Raw genomic sequence first — 14,483 nt, 5'->3', positions numbered from 1 at the left:
TGGAGCGGAGGACAGCGAGGGACCTCAAGCGCGTAATGGGGCTGGAGGAAGCCCCAGGTAAGTCTAACTAACCCCACAACACCCATGTCAGGTTTACTTCAAGTCAATGGTTAAGTTGCGCTTTATGATAGTAACACCTATAATTTATTACAACTGGCTGCAAAATCTGTCAAAGTTGCAAAATCTTTCACCACGCCCCTTTGTATTTGGCATCAGGCAAGGTAGATTAGGGCGAAGCACCAGTAGGGGTGAGGGGCAAGGATTAGGGCAGGGTAGAATTAAATGTCAACTAGAGAAAGTTAGGGTTAGGCACCAGGTACACCGCTGGAAAGTGATGGATTAGGAATGACAAGGGCTGTGAAATCAGACTCCAGCCAGGAGAATCAGCAGGAATTCCATTGGGCATCAGGGATGGAGGTGGACGTAAGGATGGGCACCAGGGTCACGGTTAGGTTACCAGGAAGCAAGAATAACGTTACGCTTTGGATAAGGTAGAAGGAGCTCCAGCAGCCAGGACAGGTCACCAGCATCAGGCGAAGGTAGATGGGAGTGACAGAAGAGCGGCCGCTGTCAGTCCAGCTGTGTGCGCTGCTCGGCTTTCTCCTCCCGTCCCAGCTGCGGCTGTCCCCCTCCTTCTCCTCCTCCTCTCAGCTGCTCCCTCCAGCCGCCTCCTCCGCTGCACTCTGCCTCCTCCCCCTCTCCATCCCTCCCTCTCTCCTCCAGCACCGGCTGCTGCTGCCTGCCTGCCATCCTCTCTCCCTCCATCTCTGTCCGGCCGGGCTCCACTCACCACCCCCGCCGCACGCCGGGAGCTCCATGACCGCACCATGATGACAGGGATCGCCGCCGCCTCCTTCTTCTCCAACGCCTGCCGATTCGGGGGATGCGGGCTCCACTTCACCACCCTGGCCGAGCTGATCGAGCACATCGAGGACAACCATATCGGTGAGTGCTGGAGCAGCAGCGATGCACTGCATGCATGGTGACTGTCAGTGGCATCTGTGTGTGAGGGGCTATCAGTGCAGGAGGTCCCAGCAGCCATAGGCAGGCATCACATGCACTCACCTAGCCGCCTCCCCCTCCTGTCTATACATCTGCCACTTGCAGCCCCCCTAGGTACAGTGTCCGCCCCTTGCTGCAGGCACCCGACCCCTGTGCTGCGGGCAGCCATTGGCATCCCTTCTCCTGTCATGCAGTGTTGCTAGGTGTGGTGGTGGCAGGAGGGGTGCAGGGCTGTCACCTCTGCCTGCCCAGGATGCCCGGGGTAGTGCTGATGACTGGAGTGCTGGGAGGAGCACGAGGTGTCCCCCTGTCATCCCCGGGTGGGTGACGGCGCTGTGTATACAGGCTGTGCCAGGGGAGGAAGGAAGACACCACTATATATATATAAATAAATGGAGGCAGGGGGCGGCTCAGCTGCGTGATCTGTGTAGTATGATATCCGCTGCTGCCATTAGAGATTGTGTCGTACTGGGGCTAGGCCCGAGGAGGGGGAGGAGGAGGGGGTGTGTGCGGGCCGCCCGGGTATATAGGACCAGCCAGTGCCCGTTATGAGCAGGAGCGGGCCGCTCTACCTGCCCCTAGTCACATGTCATTGGGCTGCCCGGTCACTAGCGCTGACTGCAGCTGCCATCACTGCTGGAAGTATAGCTGCCATGCATGTGATTCCAGTGCTGGTCACTGCTGGAAGTATAGCTGCCATGCATGTGATTTCAGTACTGATCACTGCTGGAAGTATAGCTACCATGCATGTGATCCCAGTGCAGGTCACTGCTGGAAGTATAGCTGTCATGCATGAGATTACAGTGCTGGTCAATGCTGGGATTACAGCTGCCATACATGTGATTACAGTGTTGGTCACTGCTGGAAGTATAGCTGCCATGCATGTGATTCCAGTGCTGGTCACTGCTGGAAGTATAGCTGCCATGCATGTGATTTCAGTACTGATCACTGCTGGAAGTATAGCTACCATGCATGTGATTCCAGTACTGATCACTGCTGGAAGTATAGCTACTATGCATGTGATTCCAGTACTGATCACTGCTGGAAGTATAGCTACCATGCATGTGATTCCAGTGCTGATCACTGCTGGAAGTATAGCAGCCATGCATGTGATTCCAGTGCTGGTCAATGCTGGAAGTATAGCTGCCATGCATGTGATTCCAGTGCTGGTCACTGCTGGAAGTATAGCTGCCATGCATGTGATTCCAGTGCTGGTCACTGCTGGAAGTATAGCTGCCATGCATGTGATTTCAGTGCTGGTCACTGCTGGAAGTATAGCTGCCATGCATGTGATTTCAGTGCTGGTCACTGCTGGAAGTATAGCTGCCATGCATGTGATTCCAGTGCTGGTCACTGCTGGAAGTGTAGCTGCCATGCATGTGATTGCAGTGCTGGTCACTGCTGGAAGTGTAGCTGCCATGCATGTGATTCCAGTGCTGGTCACTGCTGGAAGTATAGCTGCCATGCATGTGATCCCAGTGCAGGTCACTGCTGGAAGTGTAGCTGCCATGCATGTGATTCCAGTGCTGGTCACTGCTGGAAGTGTAGCGGCCATGCATGTGATTGCAGTGCTGGTCACTGCTGGAATTACAGCTGCCATGCATGTGATTCCAGTGCTGGTCACTGCTGGAAGTATATCTGTCATGCATGAGCATTCACTGTTGGAAGTGTAGCTGGCGCTGCCATGCATGCACATTAAAGAGAACCCGAGGTGTGGTTCTAACAATGATATCTGCACACAGAGGCTGGGTCTGCTTATACTGCCCAGCCTCTGTTGCTAGCTCAATCCCCCCTAAGTTCCCCCTGCGCTCTGCTATGCCCCCACAAATCACAGCCGCGCTGTCGACACGCAGCGTGTCGTGTTTACCTATGTACTGTCACTCTCGCCGCTCCCCCGCCTCCTGCATAGCTCCAGTCCCCGCCCGCGTCCCTTCCCTCCCCGCTGATTGGAGGGAAGGGACGTGGGCGGGGACCAGAGCTATGCAGGAGGTGGGGGGAGCGGCGAGAGTGACAGTACATAGGTAAACACAGCTCTCACAAGTGCTTGCTAGAGTTGGGCGAACTGTTAGCGCAACTGCAGCCGAACTGTTCGGCTGCCCAACCTGTCATGTGGCTGTGGCTCTTACTACTTCCGGGTCGCAATGACCCGGAGTAGTACGTCTGCGCTGGCCCGGCGGAGCGCGTCCTAGATCGCGCTCCTGTTGCCGGGCACTCTCTGCGCATGTGTGTGACGTCATGAGTGACGTCACACACATGCGCAGAGAGTGCCCGGCAACGGGAGCGCGATCTAGGACGCGCTCCGCCGGGCCAGCGCAGACGTACCACTCCGGGTCATTGCGACCCGGAAGTAGTAAGAGCCACAGCCACATGACAGGTTGGGCAGCCGAACAGTTCGGCTGCAGTTGCGCTAACAGTTCGCCCAACTCTAGTGCTTGCTGCTGCCTGGCAACTGCTTGCTGCTGCTTAGTAACTGCTCACTGCTGACTGGTAACTGCTCAGAATTCCACCGACTTCTATGCGTATCACGTCTCGCACGCAGCCTATTGGATGCGTTGCAAGACTCACCAGCGCGCACTTCCTCCTTCCGGCTTAAAGGCTGCTCGTTGCTGCCTGGTAACTGCTTGCTGCTCATTTCCATGGGCAGTTGAACTGTGTACTCAGCAAGCAGTTACTAGGCAGCAGAGCCGTTACCAGGCAACAGCAAACAGTTGTGAGAGTTTGAGAGGCTTTGCCCTTTTGGAGCAGTTGATAGACATTGAAAAGACTGTAGAACTCTCACAACTGATTGCTTCTGCCTGGTGGCCACTACTTTCTGCTACCTGGTAACTGCTCACTGCTGCTTGGTAACGGCTCACTGAGTGCACAATTTGGCCCCCTGTGGCAAGCAGCTTGCTCACTGAACAACCAGTTGCCAGGCAGCAACTGCATATCAACTGCTCCTGGAAAAGGGCCCTCAGTGCTGATCACTTCTGGAAGTATGGGCCCTTTCACATGAGCAGCTGAACTGCACATTTAGTGAGCAGTTACCCAGCAGCAGCAAGCATTTACTAGGCAGCTGCAGCAGCAAGCAGTTGTGAGAGTTAAACAGTCTTTTCACTGCCTATCAACTGCTCATGTGAAAGGGCTCTAAGGGCCCTTTTCCATGGGAGGCTGAACTCCTTGCTCAGTGAGCAGTTACCAAGCAGCAGCAAGCAATTACCGGCAGCAGCAAGCAGTTGTGAGAGTTCGACAGTCTTTCCACTGCCTATCAACTGCTCGTGGAAAAGGGCCCTAAGGCCTCCTTTCCACGTACTGCTAATAGGCAGTGAAATGCCTCTCAAACTCTCTCAACTGCTCACTGCTGTCTAGTAACTGCTTGTTGCTGCATGATAACTGCTTACTTCTGCCTGGTAACTGCTTGCTGAGCACACAGCTCAACAGTTCATGGAAAGGAGGCCTAAATCTGCCAGTGCTGATCACTGCTGAAAGTATAGTTGCCATGCATCTGATTCCAGTGCTGATCACTGCTGGAAGTATAGTTGCCATGCATCTGATTCCAGTGCTGATCACTGCTGGAAGTATAGTTGCCATGCATCTGATTCCAGTGCTGATCACTGCTGGAAGTATAGCTGCCATGCATCTGATTCCAGTGCTGATCACTACTGGAAATATAGCTGCCATGCATGTGCATTCAGTGCTGAACACTGCTAGAAGTGTAGCTGCTATGCATGAGATTCCAGTGCTGATCACTGCTGGAAGTATAGCTGCTATGCATGCACATTCACTGCTGGAAGTATAGCTGCTATGCATGCACATTCACTGCTGATCACTGCTGGAAGTATAGCTGCCATGCATGCGATTCCAGTGCTGGTCACTGCTGGAAGTATAGCCGCCATGCATGTGATTCCAGTGCTGGTCACTGCTGGAAGTATAGCCGCCAGGCATGTGATTCCAGTGCTGGTCACTGCTGGAAGTATAGCTGCCATGCATGTGCATTCAGTGCTGATCACTGCTGGAAGTATAGCTGCCATGCATGTGATTCCAGTGCTGGTCACTGCTGGGAGTATAGCTGCCATGCATGTGATTCCAGTGCTGGCCACTGCTGGAAGTATATCTGCCATGCATGTGCATTCAGTGCTGATCACTGCTGGAAGTATAGCTGCTATACATGCATATTCACTACTGATCACTGCTGGAAGTAAAGCTACCATGCATATATTTCAGTGCTGGCAGTATAGCTGCCATGCATGTGACAAAAGATTCCATGGAATTGAATTTCTGCTCTGAGATGCCATGCATTTCACACACTGAGGCCCCTTTTCCACGGGCAGTTGATAGGCAGTGAAATGCCTCTCAAACTCTCACAACTGCTTGCTGCCTGGCAACTGTTTGCTGCTGCCTGATAACTGCTCCCTGCTGCCTGGCAACTGCCTGCTGAGCATACAGTCCAACTGCCTGTGTAAATGAGCCCTGATGATGACTGCTGGAAGGGCCCTTTTCCACGAGCGGTTGATAGGCATTGAAGAGACTGTTGAACTCTAACAACTGCTTGCTGCTGCCCGGCAACTGCTTGTTGCTTCCTGGTAACTGCTCACTGAGTGCACAATTCAGCCACCTGTGCAAAAGGGCCCTAAAGCTGTCATGTATGGGAATTCAGTGATGATCACTGCTGGAAGCAGAGCCAGATCAACTACAATGCAGCCTAGGCAAGTGCTTATGGGTTGGTAGTAGTCCAGTCCAGGGACCTTGCTGTCCCCTCCACTGGCCCTGTCACTCCCCTACCTTACTAATAAAGCTAGGTAACAAGCAGGGGGAGCCAAAGCTACTGTCTTGCTCGGGATCTCATTCCGCTTCTGGCTGGAAGTATATGGTACCTTTTCTAGGAGCAGTTGATAGGCAGTGGAAAGACTGTCGAAATCTCACAGCTGCCTGGCAACTACTTGCTGCTGCCTGATAACTGCTTGCTGAGCGCACAGTTCAACTACCTGCTGAACACACAGTTCAACTGCCGGTGGAAAGGGACCCTTAGGGCCCTTTTCCACGAGCAATTGATAGGCAGTGAAATAACTGTCGAACTCTCACAGCATTTTGCTGCTGCCTGGCAACTGCTCACTGAGTGCACAGTTCAGCCGCCTGTGGAAAAGGGCCCTAAGGCCTCTTTTCCACGGGCAGTTGAACTGTGCGCTCAGCGAGCAGTTACCAGGCAGCGGCAAGCAGTTACCAGTCAGCAGTGAGCAGTTACCAGAGTTTGACTGGCATTTCACTGCCTATCAACTGCCCATGGAAAAGGCCTCTTTTCCACAGGTATTTGTTTAGGCAGTGAAATGCCGCTCAAACTCTTGTAACTGCTCACTGCTGCCTGGTAACTGCTTGCTGAGCACACAGTTCAACTGCCCGTGGAAAACAGCCATAAGGCCTTTTTTTCCACGGACTGTTGAGCTGTGTGTTTAGAAAGCAGTTACCAGGCAGTAGTGAGCCGTTTTCGGGCAGCAACAAGCAGTTGTGAAAGTTTGAGAGGCATTTCACTGCCTAACAGTCCATGGAAAAGAGGCCTTACTATCATGGGTATGATGACACTATAGCTGCCATGCTAGTGCAATTCACTGATCATCACTTCTGGAAGTTTAGCTTCCATGCACATATATCGTATTCAGTCATGATCACTGCTGGACGTGTAGCTGCAATGGGCGTAAAAGAAGTATTGCTGCCATGCATGTGAATTCCCTGCTGACCACTGCTGGACTCTATAGCATAGTACCTGAATCACTCTTAGGCCTCTTTTCCACAGACAGTTGATAGCTTGCTGAGCACACAGTTCAACTGTCTATTGAAAAGAGGCATTATGCAGAATTATTTGATGTCACAGCAGGATACCTACTGACAGTTTGCCATGCTATACTGCAGAATGGTTTACAATAGAGGTTGCATTTCTACTTTCCATATATAATGTTCTTGCAGTTGTGAACTCACAAAGGGAACCTGAGTTGCCTGGCTTTTCTGCTTCTCCTCTGCCAGGAGTTGTTTTGACTGAAGTCTGACTAGATCAGCGGCATGTTTGTTTCAGGTTTGTGATTCAGACACTACTGATGCCAGAAAGTTTAGCAGGACTGCCAGGCAACTGGTATTATTTGAAAAGAAATAAATATGGCAGCCTAAACCTGAACTGGGATGGATATGGAATCGGGGGTGGGTGAAGAACACCGTGGGGAAAAAACACAGAGAACGGGAACCCAATAGTGCAATATGTCACTAGATTTAATAGAAGAATAAGCTTTCTGCAGGTCATATACTCACAAAGGTGGGGTTGCATGAGGGGGCAACCAACCACACAGAGCAGGTGGAGAACATCAGAGAGGCGCTCCTAGTTTGGAGGCTTGATGGTTTTGGCACTGTTAATGGCATGATGAAGTGGGCATGCACCCACGAAACACGTTGCCTGCGCTTAAATATTGATCTCTTTTTCACAAATTGTGTCATCTGAGAGGTAAGCCACCTCTTATTTTTTTATTTTTTTTTTAACTCTGTTTTATCTAATTTTGGATGCCTCTTTAAACTTGGTTGTTCTGAGATGGATATGGAGGCTGCCATCTTTATTTCCTCTTAAACAATACCAGTTGCTTGACAGCTCTGCTGATCCTCTGCTTCCAATACTTTTAGCCTTATGCATAGTACACATGATGCAATTTCCCATCAGATTGACAGTCAAATCGATAATTTCGTTTTTCTGATCGATTTTGTATAGAAGTTATCAGAAATCTCGTTTCTCCTGTTGGACTCAAAGCACTTGAGAACTAAGGGTGCGCTCAACTTCTTCTGAAGAAGCCCCAACAGACTCCTGGAAGTTGTGGTCATGCATAGAATGGCACCCAATGCAAAGAGATCAATCCCTCTCTGATCTGAATCTGATCAGATGGGCATTGAATCCCTCTACACACTGCACATAGATTGCAGAATGAAAACTATTGAAAATCTATTGAACAGCAACTTTGCACTGTTCAGTACAGTGGAATGCTAAGGGCTGTTGATCTGCTGCCATTGCCCCGGGCGATATTTTGTGTCCGATCAGTAACTTCATTCATGATCTCTTTTTTTTTTTTTTTTTTACCAAAAATCAATATTGCAAATGATGACTCAACTGCACTATAGGTTTCCTGCAGATTCGATCAGAGTGATCTAACCTACCAGGAACTGAGTGGTAAAATAAATGTGGGTATGTCCTGCTTAAAGCTAGCCAAATGCTAATCGATTTCCACCACATGTGGCAAAATGATTGATCCTTCTCCAGTTGGAATCTGATCAGAGAGGTATCAATTCCTGCCACACACATAGCATCGATTTTCAATAGATTTCAGCATTTCATGCTTCATTTCCCATTACAGAGCATGGAGTGTGTTTATCAAAAGTTTGACTTTTTATGAAGCTGGTATTCAAAATGGGGTATAGTCATCATAGGTCTGCCAGAAGAAAATTGCAGTCTTGTCTTTTGTCCTTAGAAGCCATGTTGTTGGTACTTCAGGTGCGTGGGATCCTTGTATGACCGCCAGGGCAAGGGTGTGTTAGGAGGGATGGAACCTGGTAATCCTTGAACATGTACCTACAAATGCCAATCTAGACTGTATTCAATAATGGTAGATAGCTGGCAGGCACTCAGATTGACTGCTGCAATGTACACAGGGCGTCCTAAGTCAGACTTTATATAGGTAAACCTCAGCAGCAAGCTACGTGCTCAAACCATATAGACCACAATGTTCAAAATTCAAGAAGAAAAAAAGCTTGGCACTGTAGCTTTTAATGATGTGCTTGCAAACATACAGTAAATTTGTCTAGTGCATAACAGTTCTTGACAACTTGCAGATAAATAAACAGGCAGTGTACTTATCGTGGCAGGTCTGCTGAGGAGGGGAGGCAGCTGTGGGCGCCAGAGGGTGCGCGACCTTACGACCGTTACACTGTGGTGTGAACCTAGCTACTTCCGAGGCTTGTGTGGTCTTTAAGTTTAAGCACTTTTTCTAACCTGCTGGCTGACTCATTTGCATTGCAGCTTTAAGATTGACCACAAGTGTAAGGCCACATACACACATCAGACTATAGTCTTTGGAAAATGAAAGATCACAGACCAATCTTACCACCCTTCATGTAGTATAAGAGCCATACTCTACACAGTCTTTTCTATGGAGCTGAACTCCACATCAGAAAAAAATCTTTGCAAGATGCTGCACAGACACAAAAGATCAGTATCTGCAAAAGATCTGTTCCTGCCAAAAATCCATTCCTGCAAATTGCAATGATAGTCTATGAGATCTGCAGATCATCATACACACATGATTTAACTGACATTAATTTGCAGATCAGATCCACCAGGATGGATTTTCAGATCTGCGGATCTGCAGATGAATGTCAGTTAAATCATGTGTGTATAATGATCTGCAGATCTCATAGACTATCATTGCAATTTGCAGGAATGGATTTTTGGCAGGAACAGATCTTTTGCAGATACTGATCTTTTGTGTCTGTACAGCATCTGTGTGTGCAGCATCTTGCAAAGATTTTTTTCTGACGTGGAGTTCAGCTCCATAGAAAAGACTGTGTAGAGTATGGCTCTCATACTACATGAAGGGTGGTAAGATTGGTCTGTGATCTTTCATTTTCCAAAGACTATAGTCTGATGTGTGTATGAGCCTTAAGGCCTCTTTTCCACAGACTGTTGAGCTGTGTGTTCAGCAAGTAGTTACCAGGCAGCAGTGAGCAGTTACCAGGCAGCAGTGAGTAGTTGGGAGAGTTTGAGAGGCATTTCACTGCCTATCAAGAGTCCGTGGAAAAGAGGCCTAAGGCTGTCACCTCCTAGTACAATTGTGGCCATTTCATTGACATAATGGGCTCTATTCTCAAAGAGACACATTTTCCGCAAAATTTTACCGCTATATTCCCGCCAGCGGTAAACTCCGCATTTTTTCCACATTCACTAATATTTTCCGCATGTTTTCCGCATGCGGGAAAAAAGATGCGGAAACAGCCATTATTCATGCGGGAATGATGCGGTAAAAAGGTCGCATGAAAAAGTGTTTAAAAAAAAAAAGTTAAAGTCCAGCAAGCACAGCCCTTAAAGAGACTCCGTAACAAAAATTGCATCCTGTTTTTTATCATCCTACAAGTTCCAAAAGCTATTCTAATGTGTTCTGGCTTACTGCAGCACGTTCTACTATCACCATCTCTGTAATAAATCAACTTATCTCTCTCTTGTCAGACTTGTCAGCCTGTGTCTGGAAGGCTGCCAAGTTCTTCAGTGTTGTGGTTCTGTGATGCATCTCCCCCCTCCTGGCCCCTCTATGCACACTGCCTGTGTATAATGATTTCTTGAGATGCAAAAGGAAGGATGTATACAGCCTGCTTGTGTATGAATGCATTTTCTATGTGTGGACATACTGTACATCAACCTACTTCCTGTTTTGGTGGCCATTTTGTTTGTTTATAAACAAACTTTTCAAAACTGTTTTTAACCACTTTTAATGCGGCGAGGAGCGGCGAAATTGTGACAGAGGGTAATAGGAGATGTCCCCTAACGCACTGGTATGTTTACTTTTGTGCGATTTTAACAATACAGATTCTCTTTAAGCCTCCACACTTCATTAAAGTCAATGGGATGCGGAATATATCACCTACTACTTGTAGGTGATAAAAAAATCGGTAATTGACGAAATGATACGCCTGAACATTTTTGAGAATTGATCTTTTATTGCGGAAAATACCGACTTTTGCAGAAATTTTCCCGCATGAATCCCGCACTTTTATCACACTTTTTCCGCATGCGGAAAAAACATGCGGAACATTTTGAGAATGTCAACTTGACGGTATTTTGGGTGCAAACTTCCCGCATGTACTTTACCGCATGCGGGAAGTCTTTGAGAATAGAGCCCATTGTCATTTGAATAGTTTTTGAATAAAGAGCTATTTTTAACAGTGGAGGTGCCATGCTTGAACTTGTGAGTTGTATTTCACATAGTCGCTCACTGTGACTACAGCTGTGGCAAACCAAGGTCCTTTTTCCTTGGGTGCTCCCCTACACCAATTTTAGCTTGAAGATTGTAAAACAAAATATTGGACAGAACCTGCTTATCATTCATTGTTAACATAGCAGGGGGTAGGAAAATAGCCTTTTAAAAGTTCACATCAACTGATCTCATGGTACTCAGTGTTTTCAATAGCAGAAATGCTGTTTTCATCAACTTTTTAAAGCATGATGTTATCAAGAGAGCACTATGTTCAAAAATTAATTGCAACTGATGTAGCTTGGGGAAAACTTTTGTTTAGCACATTCTGTTGCTTTATGTAATCTTTTGAAGAGTAAGTGGAATTCTTGTCTACCCAAAATAAGGAAGTAGAACGGGGGTGGAGCTTCTGAAAGCTGAGGACAGGACTTCTAATGGTCACTGTTGGGTTTCTCACATCAGGGTCATAGACTGTTAAAGGGCACTAAGCATGTGGAAGAGAGACACTCCCGGGAACTGAAAAATGTGGCAGATGCATCCAGTCCAAGGAGAACATGGCACATGTTGTATGGGGTGGAGACCAGAGAAGCAGCACTCTGTTGCTAAGTAGTGATATTCGGGCCACCCAACGGCATATTTCGTTATGAACCTTCCTTATAGGAGGCACTTTAAAGCCTCCTGACCCTCCCCTTGAAAGCCTCCATGCCACATCAGAAGCACATCCAATCACCTCACAATTGTTTACAACTACCAGTGTGAAGTAAAGGGGAACAATGAAGGCTTCAGTGGCTTGGTTCTAGGTAGGAGGACCAATTTCACATTTTGATGCACATTAGGGCCAAAACCATATTTTTTCTTATGTGAGGGACTACACCTCAAGCTGTCTGTGTCTAGCAAGCTGGCCACTATTGAGCTAGGAAGTAGGCATTCGGCAAAGTTTCTGGTGGGCAGGATTGGGGTGTCAGCAAGTCAGAGGGGGACTGCAACTGAAGCTTACACCCCCCTTGACTACCTCCAAACTTCTTTGGGTAGAGAGGCAATGACACCACTTAATAACTTCCAGTGTAAATTAGAGGGGCATTTGTTTACAAGGGTCAGATCTTTGTGTCTGGACATCCTCTGAGGTGTGGTTTAGTTTTTGGTGTGGTTCGTATACTTCCCTACTGGGATGAGAAAGGGGGCAGTTTTCACCACAAACATATTTGTCCAAAAGACACACTTTGGCCAGTCCTCCAGTCTTGCCCCCCCCCCCCCCCCCAGCGTGGATCAAGCCTGGTGCAGGAGGTGCTGGTAAACTTACAATGCGCAGGCAGCACATGGAAATTTTACTGGTGCTAAAGCCAGGAGAGCAGCGCGTTGCGCTATCAGGAAATAGTGTATCGCACATTTCCTGGCTGCGCAAATAAGGGCTGTGACACAAAAATCATCCGACGCCACAGTTTATGTAACCATCGACTCCAGGTACCCAAAATTACTCCAACTCCGACTCCACAGCTCTGTCGCTAATAGCATAATGTGCGGCTGCTTCCCTGGTGTTAATAGGCGTGAAATTGCTAAATTTACCAGCGCTTTGAGCAACAGACCCATCCAATCATACCCCACCACACTTCCGTTCACGCCCAGGTATGCTTACAGTCATGCCCCACCACACCTTCAGTCACGCCCCTACTATAACTCTAATCACAACGCCACAACATCACCAGTTATGCCCCCACCATATTGTCATTCATAACTCTACCATATCACCATTTGTGCCCCCATCACATCACCATTCATGACCCTACCACACCTCCAGTCACAACCCCACCATACCTCCAGTCATAACCCCACCACATCCCCAGTTATGCATCCAATACATCACATTTCTTACCCTCACCACATCACCAGTCACACTTGTTTAGATATGCCATGAAGAATTACAGAGGAACTCCAGTGAAAATAATGTAATAAAAAAAGAGCTTAATTTTTACAACAATTATGTATAAATGATTTAGTCAGTGTTTGCTCTTTGTAAAATCTTTCTTCTCCCTAATCTACATGATGACATTTATCATATGGTAATATTTTTACTGCTGGCAGGTGATGTCACTGGAAGGAGATGCTGCTTTCTTTTTTGGCAGTTGTAAACAGCTGTTATTTCCCACAATGCAACAAGGCTCTCACAGTGTGATGTCACGACCTCAGTGCTGTGAGGCCCTGACACCATTTGTGGGAGGGGTTTCACCACAAAAGCAGCCATACAGAGCCCCCTGATGATCCATTTGTGAAAAGGAAAAGATTTCTCATGGGAAAGGGGGTATCAGCTACTGATTGGGATGAAGTTCAATTCTTGGTTATGGGTTCTCTTTAATGAACAAGATGTATTAAGAGAGAAAGAGAGGGACAGCAGAATGGAGTTGGGGCAGAAGACCGTTGACTGTTGATTCTAGCCCCTGATTATATGTACTGCTTACCTCTGTGAGGCAGCTATGAATAATGTTTTGGTATTCACATACCTCCTCCAGAGGTATTTATGCACAAGCATTTGAATTAAAAGCAAGTGTAAGGTACAGAAAACAGGAGCGGGGGACTTGGGCCATGACATCTCGAGTTTCCCATGCTGGAATGTGGAGCTATCATGTAAAGTGCTGTCAGATCTTTATTCCTCTGAGCATCAGCATTCCAATGTGACTATACATTTATTTTAATAATCTACTCTCTATGGAATGCTTTTGCAACACACACTGAAAATATAGGAATTAGATTTATTGCACTGCATTATAACGCACACATACCGCACAATGCCACTTTTCCCCTCCACTGTATTTTGATCCTGCTTCTGTAGCTTCTACAACTCAATGTCCCAGTGTAAACCTAGCCTATGGGCTGGTACCCACTGCAAGCACTTTTGCAGGGCTTGCGAATTGCTGGGTATTGACAAAGCACTGCAACAGTGGAACGCTATGAGAGTGGTTCCATTAGGGAAATTGCAGCCTTTGCGCTTTCACCGAAAAATCGCAAGGCCTGCAGCATTTTCTAAATGATTGCCTTTGCAGAAATGCACGGGTGAAATCACATTCCTTCTAAGCGCTGCGGAAATTGCTCCAAAATTAGTGTTACAAACTATAAGCGCTAGAGTTTACAATTCCTAGTGGACCCCATGCACTAGGGCCCATTCACACTGGATCGCTTTTCTGCCTTTTCCAGTGTTTGCTGATGGCTGGCGATATCTCTATGGGATCATTCACAGTGCAGCATTTGCGATTTGTGGAAATCGCATACACACTGCATGCAGCATTTTTAGAGCAATCGCGATTTGCTGAATGAGAATCGCATATGGCAATCTCTGTGATATCGCAAGTATGAGCAAAATGCTACATCGCTAGGCAATTGCGATCACAAGTGTGAATGGGCCCTTAGGACTTGTTCACACTGTGAGCAATTGTGTGCAGCAATCAGCAAAGTGCTACATCAGTGCCACCCTATGAGGGTGTTCTCACTGCAACATTTTGATTTTAAAGTGAACCCAAGCTGAAG

The 14,483-nt window shown here is 47.6% G+C and overlaps 1 protein-coding gene across 2 annotated transcripts in view; it reads left to right on the top strand.

Moving 5' to 3' along the window:
• The first annotated feature begins 407 nt into the window (after window positions 1–407).
• The window catches only part of JAZF1 (JAZF zinc finger 1), a 417,486-nt gene continuing 403,410 nt past the window's right edge, over window positions 408–14,483 (top strand). Inside the window, exon 1 of one of the 2 annotated variants that reach the window (XM_068236061.1) lies at window positions 408–945. In XM_068236061.1, the coding sequence (XP_068092162.1) occupies window positions 828–945 (118 nt within the window). In that variant the 5' untranslated portion in view covers window positions 408–827. The remainder of the gene's footprint in view (window positions 946–14,483) is intronic. The other variant, XM_068236062.1, reaches the window with a different exon arrangement.

This window comes from Hyperolius riggenbachi, chromosome 5 (genome assembly GCF_040937935.1).
Source record: "Hyperolius riggenbachi isolate aHypRig1 chromosome 5, aHypRig1.pri, whole genome shotgun sequence".
Classification (NCBI taxonomy): Eukaryota; Metazoa; Chordata; class Amphibia; order Anura; family Hyperoliidae; genus Hyperolius; species Hyperolius riggenbachi.
The sequence above is the reverse complement of the archived record's forward strand: the minus strand, read 5'-3'. Positions and strand labels throughout refer to the sequence as shown.